The following is a 15,420-nucleotide window of genomic DNA, read 5'->3' on the forward strand; positions in this document are numbered from 1 at the left end:
TTTAAAACATGTATATATAAAAACGCGGGTATACATATTTTTATTTTATTTATTTATTCATATTTTTCGCTTACAAACTATAATTAGTAATAAAAATAATGTGACCTCACTGGGGTTTCCCGTGCCGAGGACACTTAACAATTTAGTTTTTTTTAATTACATTTGAGAATAAACAAAGAAGACTCACTTAAAAAACAAACATAATCAACAAATATTCAGACAGTTTTAAAAACAAAGTATTTATGTACATCTATATTATTTATATTACAAAACACACAATGAAAACAACAAAAACATAAGCCATACAGTTGTGGAGCAGTTGATTCAGCATGTAAAATGGATCAACACAGATCTCTTGGCCAAATAGAGTTAGGGATTTATAAGTAAGGCGCATGGAATTGGAATAGTCTAGAAACTGCATACGCGCATCAAACTAAATCCAACTAAACTACTTACAAATGAGTAGTTTTACGTTTTGGCCATTAGGTGCTTAGTACGCAACTGATGATTTAAATTCAATTATGTCGTATTGCGTAGTTTGTCAAAATACTGCTGGGATGAATATAAAATACGGTAGGATCACATTTCATGTGAAACAAGCGGATTGAAAAGTAATATTTTTTTAAGAATTCGATTATTTGACCATCTGTTAGATTGCTAAATAAAATTACGTGGACATTTTGTCAGTATTGCCAGGGTAGTCAAATTTTTCACCCGGCTTTCAATTAATAAGCCTTAGTGTAATATTAAACGGTAATAATTTACTTAAAAACTCAATTATTTTATGTTACGTTTGCCTAATAAAAATATCAGTTTTTTTTATTTCCAGTGAGTAAAATATTTTTTTTTGTAAAATTTAACATAACATAAAACAAAATTATCTCATATTTGTGTATATGGTTCACGGTCTGGCAACATTACGAGGCCACTTCACGCATGAGCGCAAGCAAAATGTCGGGTAGAGGGGGGACTTTTGGACACAGTACGATGTATACAAACTTGGTTCTACGCGCTTTATGCTATATTGTCATTCTATGGTAAGGCCCGTATTTAAACCAGGCCCTATGTTGGAAGAGCTCTATCACACCATGGCCTGTCTCATCGTTCTAGTTACGAGAGAACCCTTTCAATACCCATTCACAGCTCTATTTTTTTTTCTCCACTTTCACAGTTGTAGCTGCTTGATTATGGAATAATCACCCACAGACGCTCCTTCTTTATTTACATTCAAATCACATATGAAATGTCACTTCCTGAATTTTTCAGTTTTTCCTTTCTCCTTCCTCTTTTCTCCTCTCTTTGCCATTCCTGTATACGTTATTATTTTTTGTAATATATAATCTTTGTATGAATAAATTAAAACGATATTGCACCAAAACGCTTCATCACCAAGGCCGCCGATCCCAGGATCGACGGCCTCGGTGGTGTAGTGGTTAAGACACTTGACCCATGCATGGAAAACTGTGATTCCGGACGCAGGTCAACGCAGTTGATTAGTAAATTATTTGAAATATAAAGGTGTAATAAAACTTTTAAGTACAATATAATTTGGTGATTCAGTCTTTTTCAGCATATTTTGTATCTCCATGTAAAAATCTTAGATTTAATTTTTTTTCTAAATATTTCTTTATATGCATGATTCTTCTGTACGTGTAATGTCTCTGAACTCTTCCTAAACGGCTTAACCAATTTACGTGCGGTTTTTTGAGAAATGTAGATCATTGCGCTGCGCGTATTTGTAGATATTAAAATTTTCACTCTAATATGTAAATCAGATTCTTTCTTTAAATTCCTTAAAATTTCTACTCATTTATTTCTTTTTACTGGATATTTGGTAATACGAAAATGATTTTACCTGACATTCAATGCATTTTTTAAAATCGTATTCCTACATAAGCCCACCTCTGTTGGTGAGAAGAGCGGAGTTTGACATTTGCAAAAAAATATATATTTGAAAAATATTTACTTTATTTTATGGAATTCCACCAAAAAACAAGTACCTAGGTACCCATTTAAATTCAATATTTGAATATTAATAATTCATCACACGTACAGAAAAATTATGTGTACGGCTGGTGATATTGTATTTTTTTGTTTTGCTTTGGGTGACAGCAAATCACCCAATGACAAAACGAAAAGATTGGAATGTCGAACACAATGTCAAATATATGTATAGTTTATCGAAAACTCGAATATCAAAAATACGTTTGGTGCACGTGGATCAGCTCATAGCAGGCAAGCGATATAATTATTTATTTATTTATTATATATACGGCCTAAACCAATTACAACAGTTACATGAAGAACGAAAATGCAAGAAACTGAACAAAAAGAACATAAAACTATTTAGCAAAGACAAACAAGGGCAAAACAATAATTGTATGCCATATATTCATAAAAACGAAAGACCTAAGACTTCGAGCTAAACCATGCCAATCCAACTTCATCCCACACTGTTAAGTCGCGAAGAGATCTACAAAAAGCTGGAAGATCTATCCCAAAGAATTCCAAGTCGTGTGATGAATTGACTAATTTACACATTCTAAACATTGGGGCATAAAAACCAAAGTTGCTCTTAGAAGATTTTTTAAATAGCAGATTTTGACTTCTGGTGACACGGTTGGGAACATGAAAAGAAATTGATTGAGACAGAGATGGGACATCACTTAAAGCATTAAGTATTTTGAAAATGCATATAAGGTCCATCTCAGTTCTACGTCTCTCCAATGAAGACAGATTAAGAGATTGCTCTATTTCAAAATAAGAATAATTACCCCTTTGTAATCCGAGCAACCATGCCACTTTTCTTAGAAAACGGTGTTGAACAGACTCGATATGGTCAATATGAGTCCTGTAGAATGTAGACCAAAAAGGAGAAGCGTATTCTAGATGGGGTCGAAATAGTGAGCAATAAAGTGTTATAATTAATATTAATATAAATAGCACCGCCGGGCTGGGACCGTAGGTCGTGATGGTTGGAAGTTGGAACGCTACATGTGAAACGGGCCTTTGACTCTGTAAAATAATTAGTAACCTACCGAATAAACAATGTGTGTAGGTGTATTTAGAAACACTTGTATAAATAAATTCGTGACTTTTTTGAGATATTAGATCATCTTTAATTGCAATTACAAACATATTATATTGTTTTTAATAATTCATACAGTGCCTACTTAACAAGCACTCAGCACTCAAAGGCCACAACTTACAAACATAATTTGTTTAACAGTTTGTCCAAATGTTTAAAGACAAGGACGGGATTTTACGGACTAGAGAGATAGTTATAAAAATAATCATATAACAAAAAAAGATAGATACAGGACACTTTTCAAGAGAAGGGAATTTAATTTATTTTTACGTACGTCCAATAGGCATTTACAAAAAACTTATATAAATGTGTTTTTTTTTATTTTTTTTAATTAATATAATTACAAAAAATGGTACATGTTTTTTTTTTGTTACAATCTACTTTATATATTTAGTTCATCTATAAACTGTAACTTTCTAAAAAAGAGACTAGCTCTTATGCTTGGAGAGAGGTTTACACTGTTATAGTTGTTATTTATTCATTTGAAGTTTTTATCATTTCAAATAAACGTTAGAATTTGAAAAATATTTTATGAAAAATATTTAAAAATGAAGTGATACAGTTATAATTATTAATATAGTGCTGTTTTTATTCGGATTACTTTTTTAAAATTGATAATTAAATTTACGTTAAAACAACACATAAGTACTATTTTTTTTATTTATTTATTAAAATCGCAATCGGTTCAGTTTAGGGGTAGGTAAAACGGATATGCGACATCTTCTTTGTTTTTTTTTAGCTAGGCATAATCAGTCCGATGTGCAGTTGTCTTTTTCGCACTGTATTTGGGAAGGCATCATATTTTATTTTATTTTATTTCTTTGGATAACCAACAGCTACAATTATCTCATATTTATATAACAAAACAAATAACAAATAAGCCAATTACAGGTTTTCACAAGTAGCATCACAGTAAGTTAAAAAAGATTCTCGAACATAAAATGAATAGTAATTAAATGTAAATTTAAGAGAAAAGAAAAAATACTACGAGTTATTTCGAAAGCAAACGCCGTACGTCATTAAGATTATTTGCAAATAAATCTATGTTAAATGATTTATTTATTACATTAAAATTATTAAAAGTTCGCCATAAATGTGAATTTTGCCTATAATTAGATGAAACACGAGGTATGTGAAGAAGAGGGTTTTTTCTTAAAACTTTAGAAGGAACATTGATAGAAAGTTTGCAAAGTAGTTCAGGACAGTCAATTGAACCAGAGGCAGTTTTAAGTAAATAAATTATATATCCTCTCATTAACTCTCTAAAGAGTGAAATCTAGCTTTGTCTACAAATATTTACTGTTGAATCGTAATATTTTTTTATAAAAATGCCTGAGGGGCTATGTATAGCGTGTGAGCTCGCCAATATATGACAGTAAAAATTTTATTGTCTTTGAATTTCCTTGAAGAATTTTAACCATCGAAAAAAAAGAAGATTGCAAATCAAATAAACAGACAATGGAAATTTGATGTGTATTATTTTAATAGATTGTTTGTAACAGAAAAATACATAGAGAAATATGCATTTTTTTTGTAATAAAAACTAGTAAATTCGGATAAATAAAAATACGCTTTATATTAACAATATTAGTTAAAATGCAAAAATAACATTGAATACTTGAAAAATAAATATTATTGAGTGTTACAAACATAATCTAAATAACGGATAGCGATTAAAAGTAAAAACTATCTTTATTTTGATTCTTATAGCGATAAATACATAAACATTATAAAACAGGAATTATACAAATACAAAAACAATATTGTAACTAGGCGGCTACCTACACGGTTAAATTTCGAAACACCACGCAATTTCTTATCTCGGCTACGCAATGTAAAATGAAAAAAAATATTTAAATTAATAATTTCATCACGTCATGAAGTCGCCCCTGGGTAGCGCCTGCTAACGTCAATCAACAAAAACATCCTCGTTTTAATTACAATATTTTGGCTACGCCAAGAATCTCTTTTTTCAAATAATTTCTCACGTCACAAAGTCGCCCCTGGGTAGCGCCTGCTAACGTCAATCAACAAAAACATCCTCGTTTTTATAACAGTATTTCGGCTACGCCATGAATTTCTTATAAAAAATGTCAAAACGTCACAAAGCCACTCTCTGAGTGTTGCTACTGACATCATTTACAAAAACATAATTATTTGTGCTTTTTTCAGGTACGTAACATTTTTTTTTAAATACACCTACCTAACCGATAAAATACTATTAGTAATTAAACCAAGGTGTGCTTTAAAGTTCCGTATGGCCAAATAATATTATTTATTATTATAATATTATTGACATGTAGTTCAAGCATTGCTGCATTCACGTTGCTTTACTTCTGAGAGCTCACCTGCTATGTTTTTCTATGGTTATGTTTACTGTCATCTGTCATGTATTGGCGAGCTCACAGGCTATACTTACGCCTGCCTGAGTTAAAAGTTTGTTTGAGAACATTACAATGCACTAACACGTTTTTGATTACAAAAACATTATCTCTACTTTAATTTATCCTTCACAATGGTATTCGACTTTTAGCATTCTGCGTCTTGGCATAATAATGTTTTATTTACATACAAATGTTGTATTTCGAGGTGTGACCGAAGCCCATATTATGTATCTTAGAAGTGACATTTTTGCCGGATTCAATATCGTATTATACGAATTGGCAATTAGTATTTATTGTTGTATTTTTGTAGCTTTCACATTTCAAAATACATTGTGGTATAACGGCTGAGTATTAAAGTTTATTTATAGCTTATAGTATTTAAATAAAAAAACAAGGAACTCTTTTTAAGTGGTATCATTATTATCTACGTGGAGACGTAGAATAATCATCAAATGAAAAGTACCATCCATCAAATAATTCCCCGTTTCAATAACTGTTATAAATTAATGCCCAAAATGCATTTTATCTTGCTTAAAGTGATCCAAATGAACTAGATAAGTTTTATATGAATTTGTTTCTGACCAAAAGTAATGTGTAATAAAATTAGCAAAAAAGAAAAAAAAATGCCATGCAGTCAGTAAATTGTATGGAAATGTGTCGTAAATATGTATGTCCTACATATAATCTTGCATACAACTTTAACTTTTTTGATTCTTCATAAATAAATAAACCGAATTTGTAAGCAAGTTTAAAGTATATGTAAGTTTTAAGGCTCCGAGGAGAGGAATCCGCAGAACATGCCAAGTCGACCACTATACCTATTGAGGTGTTTGTTGTAGGAGGTTGCTGTGTCTGTTCTCGAATTTCAATGTTTGTTAAGAAACCTAAAATTCTTCTCAACCACATATGTAGGTTATAAACTTAGAAGTGGAGCATTTTGAGCGTTATTCAGGTGCCAGTATAGTATACTTAAATCAAGCTCATTGGGATCGAAACATGAATTTTTGTTTCCAAGGATTAACTTTTTTACGTTTATACATAAGCCAATTATTGGTTTTGGGTTGTTTTTTTTCTAGTGTGCTTATAATTCAAAAAATTTATATGTTTATGCTAATTTGTAAAAAGAGAAAAAGAAATGTTTAAATAAATACATGTTAAACATATACCTATACACGACGCATATCCAGAAAGTAGGAGTACTGTTTGGCTTTCGTGCTGTGAGAATTTTTTTTCCAAAAGTGGGCAACATTGATTGGTAGTGGGGGTCTCCTGAACACAACGAGCACCAGCGACCCTCGTTAGTACCAAAACTTGCCTCGTAGCGTTCGTTTCTGTGAAAGATGTCAATGAGAAATCCCGCCAAGTGCGAGGTGTGCGCTGTCATAAGGTTCCTTCTCGCGGAAGGAAAAACTCCGACTGAAATTTTTGCAAGGATCAAAACTGGTTATGTGACTCTCCATTGTGACTGGTGATGAAACATAGGTGGTTCGTTACACTCCTTAGACAAATACTAGTTCCCAATCTGTCTTCCTAAAACCTCCCTACAACCTCAATTTCGGACGAAAAAAACATGGCATCCGTGTTTTGGGACCAAAAAGGAATAATTTTGATTGATTTTTTGCATCAGGGGAGACGATTACTGCAGCACGATACTGTGAGACCCTACAAAAGCTCAAAAGAGCAATTCAAAACAAACAAAGGGGAATGTTGACAAAGGGAGTGTGTTTTTAATTTTTTTAATTTTCTTTTATTCAGGAAACTTACAGTACGGTTACGTAGTTTTATATTTTACACAGTTAGACCAAACTCTAATGGACCAGTGAAGTTTCCATATTATATTATAATTATATCTAAGATTATCAATGAACTGTTTTTAATACAATAATAATAAGTACAAAAAAGAGACGAAAAAAAACATGACTGGAAGTTGTTTAAAAATTAAAATCAAAGTAAAAAAGTATTTAAAAGTTTTAAGTTAGTATTTACAAATGGAAATAATATTGAAAATGAAGAAAATAAATTGTAAAAGTAATTAAAAGGCAGGAAATGACAATTTTATCATAGACACAGTTATATGTTTTTTATGTCCCGACTTGTTAGAAAATACCGCGTTAAGTCGGGACTCTTCGATATATAAATCAAAAATATTTGTTTACATATTAAAACAATACGCAAAATAATCAAAACAATGTACAAAATAATAATAGAAAAATATAAATAATAAAAATTATAATAGAAAAATATAAATTACAAAAATTTATACATTATGCAAAAAAGGTACATAATAATACGTGTGATAACCGATATTAACATTTTAAAACAATGTATAAATAATCAAAAAAATATACAAAATAATAATAGAAAAATAAAAATAGTAGAAATTTATACATGTCGAAAAATGGAATGCAGAAAAGCTATATAATAATACGTATGACAGTGTTTATTATAACATTATGAATTCTATTTTTTTCTTCTTTATGTGTAAGTATTTTAATCTGAGGGAAAGTTTATAATCCCAATAAAATAATTGTAAAAAAAAATAAAAAAATTGAACATTTTACATAAAATTTAGATGGATATGTATTTAAAAATATTTTATTATAATTTTAGATTATAGAAATGGATGTATACGTATTTATATATATTTATTAATTTTTTCCGATTTTCTACGAAAAAAAATCTGTTAGTAAATTGATTCACAAATTAATAAGGGTCGGGTCAGTCATCATTAATGCAATTTCCTGAGTAAAACATAAAAAACTCTAACCATGCAACAGTTTCAAAAGTAAACACAAAATATATGTGACAAAAACATCGCCAAACGCAAATGCGCTAACCCAACACAAGTGTTCAAACACCGAGTGTTTGCAATTCGTGAGTAATGCATACCGCATACCCCACCAAGTACCGGGCACCAGCTTACACTTCACTATGAACGCTCCACCACCACTTTTGCAATAAGCTGCCATCTTCTTCAGCGGGGTTCCTAAACCATCGATACACGGGACTTTTATTGGGTGAGCTCGCGTAGGATAAAGTGACGTCAGGAAGTCATCACGTCATCATATCAGACAAACAAAACTAAAAAGGTAGGGTCTTCCCACTTTTAATTATTATTTTTATTTTTAAATTAGTCAAATAAAACGATAGTAACGGCAATGGCAAATAATTAAACAGACTCGTCACTAGCGCGAATATTAACAATTATTATCTTTATCTTTAAATATGTATATAATTCCTCGGTACATGTGATGTCACGTACTCCTCCTAAACGGCGTAACCGATTGACGTGCGGTTTTCAGAGAAATATAGATCTTTGCGCTGTGCGTGTTCGTAGATATAAAAATCTTTAATCTAATATGTAAAAAAGAAGTTAGGAGCATAAATCTTTTATTCGTCGATCTACCAGGGTTGCATTCGAGGAGAATGCATTTACAAAAAAATTGAATGATGTTGTTTTTTTGTGTAAAAAAAAAGTTTGTTTTTTTAAATGTTTACAAACATCATTTGTTTTTTGTGGATCTTAATTAGATTCTTTCCTTAAATTCTTTATAATTTCTACCCATTTTTTTTAATTGGATTTTTGGTAACACCAAAATAATATTAAATTTAATACATTTTAAAAACCGTATTCTTACATAAGTACACATCTTTGTTGGTGAGACAACCGGAATTTGACATTTGCAAAAAAAATGCTATGGTTGAAAAAATGTTTATTTTTTGTTTTGGAATTCAACCATCAACAATTACCTACTTAAATTTCATATTTGAATTTTAACTATTTTCTAGTTTTGGAATTTAATCACAAGCAAGTACCTAGGTACCTACTTATAAATAAAAAGTATTTTTCCAAGGCAAGCCAACGTTCGGGCAGGGCAACGTCTGTCGGGTCAGCTAGTATATATATATAATTCTTCTGTACGTGAGATGCCACTAAACTCCTTCTAAACGGCTGGACCGATTTTAGTGCGATTTTCGCATAATAATGAATTTTCCGCTGCGCATGTTTGTAGATCTTAAAATCTTCGATCTTATCAGGAAAAAAAACGGTAGGAGCCTACACGTTTTATTCATCGTTTTGGGAATATATGTTTTGGAATTCAACAATTATATTAGTTATTCATTACACGCACAAAATAATTATATATATTGCCGGTGATATTGCACTTTTTATTATTTTACTTTGGGCCACAGCAAATCACACATAACGATAAGAAAAGATTGAAATGTCGAACTCAATGTCAAATGTCACTTAGTATATAGTTTATCGAAAATTCGAATATTTAAAAAACATTTTGCTAACCATCAGGCAAGCACTTTTTTTTCACAACATTTGGACAGGACAACGTCTGTCAGGAATACTAGTTTATTTTATATTTGCATTTTACATAATTTTACATTTTACGTATTTAAGTTACAAATACAAAATTTACAATTACATATAAGTAAATATTTCCTGGCCTCAGGTTACCTAAGGTTAACCTAAGATCACCTCAGATTACCACACGGTGGCTCGAGAGGTTATTTAATAGTGTTATAATGAATAATGGATTTTTTTTAAACTACGTAAATAATTCATTGTTTCAGAATAGACGAACGAGATAGCGTACGGTTACCCTAGAATTTTTTGAGGTTTATCATTTCCATCAGTTTTTTAAAGAAATGTTTCAATAAATATGAGAATACTTTCACTTTTGCGGCAGATTAATTTCAGTTGACGATCTCTGACTATTGGAAATTCAAAACACGAATATTGATAGATCACGAAGTGTGTGCAGGCTTGTGGTCAAAATGCATGAGGATAAATATTCCATTTTCTGTATGGAAAAGCGATGGTAAACAGTAGGTCTCTTCTCTAGGTTATACAAATAAAGGTATTCTACATTTAGAGAAACTCACCGACGTAATTAACGAAAACGTATTTGTCGTTTATCAAAATAACATTGAGCATATTCAAAACGGTTTTCTAAAACAATTCAAATCCTTTTCCTCGAAGGGGAGCAGATCTAATATTTTGCCGTTCATTGTTTTGATTTTGTCAATATTTCCTGTAGCAGATGTTCAACGACTAACGTGATCAAAATACAATTATCAATTTTCTAAAAAAAGATATGAGTGAACCTGTTTTTTTTTTTAAAGTAAAAAATAACATCCAATAAAAACACTCGGCCAGTTTTCCTTGTATGCTCAGGATTTTCAAAATTCAAACTCATCCTAAAGTTTTAAACAAGCTTTAATAACACTTGAAATTATACTATTATATGGGAAAATATGAATATTTCATTTTTAAAACAGTTTGTGTATTTCATTTTTAAAACAGTTTTATTCATGTATTATTTTCTATTACTTTCTAAACTTTTTGCAAACTGAATCGGCCCCCCTCTTTACTTATTTATTTAACTTTTTGAACATAATGTTATTTGTACATTGGCGGGCTTTTTGCCAAATGGCAATTTCTTCCAACCAACCAATAAAATAAAAGTTTTTTTTTATAATTCAAGTCACAGAACATATTCAATAGAAAAAAAATTAAAAAGCTAAAGATATATAAAAATAGAAATAAACGTATTTGTTTATAAATAACCTTAAATCGAAACTATTACTCAATGGGAAAAAGGAAAAAAGAGGAAAGAGGAAAAAAGAAATGAGGAGAGATTAAGGAAGAGAAGGGAAATGTTTCTTCAGACGTGATTTAAACAGAGATAATGTAGTAACATCTTTAATGGTGGATGGGAGATGATTCCACAGTCGAGCCGCATGGACACTATATGAGTTAGAGAAGAATGATGAATTGTGGATGGGTATTAAGAGAGTGCCTTGAGAATTAGAACGAAGAGGTAAACCATAAACTAATAAGCGTTGAAATTTTTCTCGCAGGTATAGGAGCGTTAGGACTATGAAGTACATTGAACAGAAGTGAGAGGGAGTGATAGTCTCTCCGCTGTCTAATTTTGAGCCATTTCAGATGCAGAGTTTTTTGAAATAATGTTTCATTTTCAAGTTCAACTAAATCCTCTAGTTTTCAAGCGAATAATCTTGGATTAGCTTCTTAATAAATTGAGGAAGTTTATAAGTCTTTAAAAAAAATTGTTGATAGTCTACCAAACTAAGTTTGAAAAATATTATTTTTATGTATTGTACTATCTGCGTCATGATTTCTTAAAGTTTTGTAATATTGAAATTACTCCGACTATGAAGTCACAAGTTCTTTTAGGTGAGTTCTTCTGATTGGTGAATTGGCTTCCCGTAACCCGGAAACCTATCACAATACTCTATCATTGGTTGATGAGAAAGAACTAGAGGCGTCGTTCAAATTTGTTTTTTTTATAGCAAATTTTTTTTCTTCATACATTTTCAAGAAATTTTGCCCCACAATTTAACGCTATAATTTTCACCTCAATACATTTTATATCAAATTTCTCGTAGCACTGGTTTTCCTCGGTGTCTTAAAAAACAGTTCTGAATATGCTCAATGTTATTTTGATAAATTATAAATATGTTTTCGTTAATTGCATCGGCGAATTTCTCTAAATCTAAAATCATTTTTAACATTTTTTTAAAAAACTTCGCTGTACAATGAAATGCTCTATTTTTTTACCCAGCAGAAATATTTTTTTATATCCAATTTCCCATGACACTGAACTTCTTCATTGTTAACAACCTTATTGGTAGGCCAGACGTTGGCCGAAATAAATATATTTTTCAATTTATTTTGTTATACTGATGTTTAAAGTTTGCTAACTCTGCCTTATGGCAGATGCTGTGCTTTACATATATTATAACATATATGACATTAGGTAAGTCATTTGTATGTGTATGTATTTGTTATTATTATGATATTGTCGACTACAACGAAGCGATGTTTTGCAAAAGTCACGATAATTTTGTACATCGTTAAAAGCTTGTATTTATTGCAAAAGGTAATTTGTAATTTGTAATTTACTTAAAAATAATTTGATTTATTTTATACGATACGATACGCAAATTAATATGAGTACATATGCAAAATTGATTTAAGAGTTACAGTAAATTAGTTGTTTATATTTTAAACATAAATCTTTTATTTTAAAATTAATATATTGATAGACATAAAAGGAAAATAATAACCTTTGATCAAATAATGTTTTCAATTGCATATCTTTTCACCTGTATTTTTAGAAAGCAATGAAATTACATCTGAATTTCGGGTAAACTTACTGGTGATGAATCTTCGTCATCATTCCCTTTCCGCACCTAATGGGCATTGCATTGGTACACCAATCGCAGTGCATCTTGATCATTTTTGTTACAGTCTTACTCTTTACGTACCAGTCCAGGGACTATGAAATACTCTAACGTAAAAACACGTTTTTAAATAAAGATTTTATTTCAACCATGTCGGGAATCGAACCCGAGACCTCTTGCATGGTAGGCAAACGCGCTAAACTGCACCACGAGGCCGATGAATCTTACCGAATCAACAAAGATTTCAGCTCTTTTACTTCACAAAAATCAACATATGGTAGAATCGAAAAAGTCAGTTCAAATATAAGCAGAATGATGAACGTTACTCAGTGGGTCAAGTGGTAACTTAAACCAGATAACAGGTTATAAGTCCAGCGAATGATTAGATTTCTATATTTTCTTCTGTGAAATGTTCTTCATCTCTATTATAATGTGTTAGTATATAGAAAGCCTCTTGAAAACAAACAAAATAGACACTATGTGTAAAATGATTCCTAAAATTAGAAACGATATGGTCAAAACCGACGTGATTAGCTAGTTTTTCATATTATCCCTCACAAAATAGCACTCTTCGAAGAATACAGGTTACCGATAATGACAGTTTTAGTGACATCGACATATTAAACTGTAAATACTATATTTTTTTCAGATCTGTTAATAACATTTTAAATTTATTTCCTGCTTAACTTTTAACTTTTAATTTTAACTTTTGATTTTAACTTTAACTTTAAACATTAACTTTTAATTTTTAATTTGAACTATCAATTTCAACTCTTAATTTTTACTTATTAAACTGTACATCTACTACCTGTATCTAATTAATTATTGCTGGTTGTGAATTTTTACTAAGAAATATAAATGTTCATGTAGAGAGAGAGGGGAGGAAAGTAGAGTCGGAGCTAAACAATGTCTTTTTCCTTTTATGTACTTTTTATTTGATATTAAAAAAAAAAAGTGTGGAATTTTATTATTTTTTACCTCTCCTTCTGCATTTAGAATAAATTAATGTGAAATCTGTAATTGAGTCTTACTTTTTAAAATTGTTCTTTTGTACCTTGTTTATATATATATAGACTGTATGATTTTCTCAATAAATAAATGTGGTATATTTTCAGTTATCTAATTAAATTTTCTTTGTTTCAGAATAAACATCCACCATGGATGAAGCTTTTGTCTTCGTCCCGGATGCGGGATCCAGTCATCACATCGAAATCCCGAATGGTCACAACCAACAGCAAGACGCTCATCACGTAACCATTACCAACGTCACAGGAACCGCGGACCACGACGAAGTGGGCCTCCCACCAAACGATCCGCACGACATGTTCCGCACCCCCGTTTCTTTTACCATCCAAGATGAGACAGGCTCGACCCCTGACGAAAAGCTCAAATTCCAAATCCACCACCAGGATAACGAAATGAGCGGACACCACAACGAGAACGACTCGTTGCCGAGCTACGACTCAAACGAAACTATGCCAAACTACGAAAATGTCAACATCGGAGACAAGAACTTCCAAAGCTACGAAAGCACCCAGAACCTAACGAACGTAGGTACTCCGAGATCTAGCCATAACGAACCCTTCATCGGAATAGACAACCCAGCTTTTCACAACGACGAAATAGCCAACGATGGACACAAAATCAAACACGATGAAAATTCACACAAACACCGTGACGGTAAAACCGCTCACACACCAGGTTTTGAGAAAAAACGCAAGAGCTCCCACGACCAAATGCCAGATAAGATGCATGAAAACGGTGTCAATGGGTCGGCTAATACAACCATCACGTTAGGTCTATCCTCCCCAACAAAGTCAGAGCATAATGGGGATACCAGAATGCCAGAAGCGGTCAATCTTGAGCTCGTGAATATGGCACCGCTTTCTAAACACAACGGAAAGTCAACGGACAATAATGGTGGGCTGCCGCCAAATGTCACAGGGCTTAATAGCATCCCGAGCAAAAAGGATACTGAGGTGGATCTAGGAGGGGAACATTATGATGAATATTTTGTTCCTGTCAATGAGCACCGAAAGTATATGAGGTATGTGTAAATTACAAGTTATTTTCATTTCCTTTTCACCCTTTTTCCAGATGAACACTTGCCGTAACTGATTGTAAATAATATAATTCGTTTTCAAATTATTTTGTTGTCACATATTTGTTTATTAATGTTTATCGGCTATGATTGGCAAAGTTTTTTGAGACAGTCAAATTTAAAAAAAATGTTTTACAAACAATGATGCATGACTAAATTTGCACATTACAATCGGGAATAAAATAGCGTTTCAATTTGTGGTTGTCTTCCGTCCTTCCTTCTCTTACGCACTTTAATTTATTTGATTTTATTTCATTGGAAAGCCAACCGACATTCATAAATGTATAAGATGCAATTATGCTACAAATACATATCATAAAGTCCAATTAAAGGCTTTCACATAATATTGTTATTGTAAATGTTGTCAATGAAAATTATACGCAACGTAAAATAACTTATCATACACAACTTATAATTTTACTAATAATGCAAATGTAATACACATTATTAAAAATATATCTACTTTTGAAAATTGGTCACACAGTTGCACATTGTAATATATTTTACAACTATAGTTGACCATACAGTGTACACTTATTATGTCCCTACATACTACATACAGAATTGCACATAACCTGCATAATACAGACAGCGGATTCAAGACGCAACATCATAACTTGATT

The 15,420-nt window shown here is 31.4% G+C and overlaps 1 protein-coding gene across 2 annotated transcripts in view; it reads left to right on the top strand.

The window, feature by feature from the left end:
- The window catches only part of LOC148271522 (uncharacterized), a 256,041-nt gene that overhangs the window by 135,996 nt on the left and 104,625 nt on the right, over window positions 1-15,420 (top strand). For both annotated transcript variants that reach the window (XM_088241288.1, XM_088241289.1), the window contains exon 3: window positions 13,840-14,743. In XM_088241288.1, coding sequence (XP_088097414.1) covers window positions 13,854-14,743 — 890 coding nt within the window. In that variant the 5' untranslated portion in view covers window positions 13,840-13,853. The remainder of the gene's footprint in view (window positions 1-13,839; window positions 14,744-15,420) is intronic.

This window comes from Micrasema longulum, unplaced genomic scaffold (assembly GCF_059751315.1).
Source record: "Micrasema longulum isolate JH-2025_06_02 unplaced genomic scaffold, ASM5975131v1 h1tg002825l, whole genome shotgun sequence".
Taxonomy (NCBI): Eukaryota; Metazoa; Arthropoda; class Insecta; order Trichoptera; family Brachycentridae; genus Micrasema; species Micrasema longulum.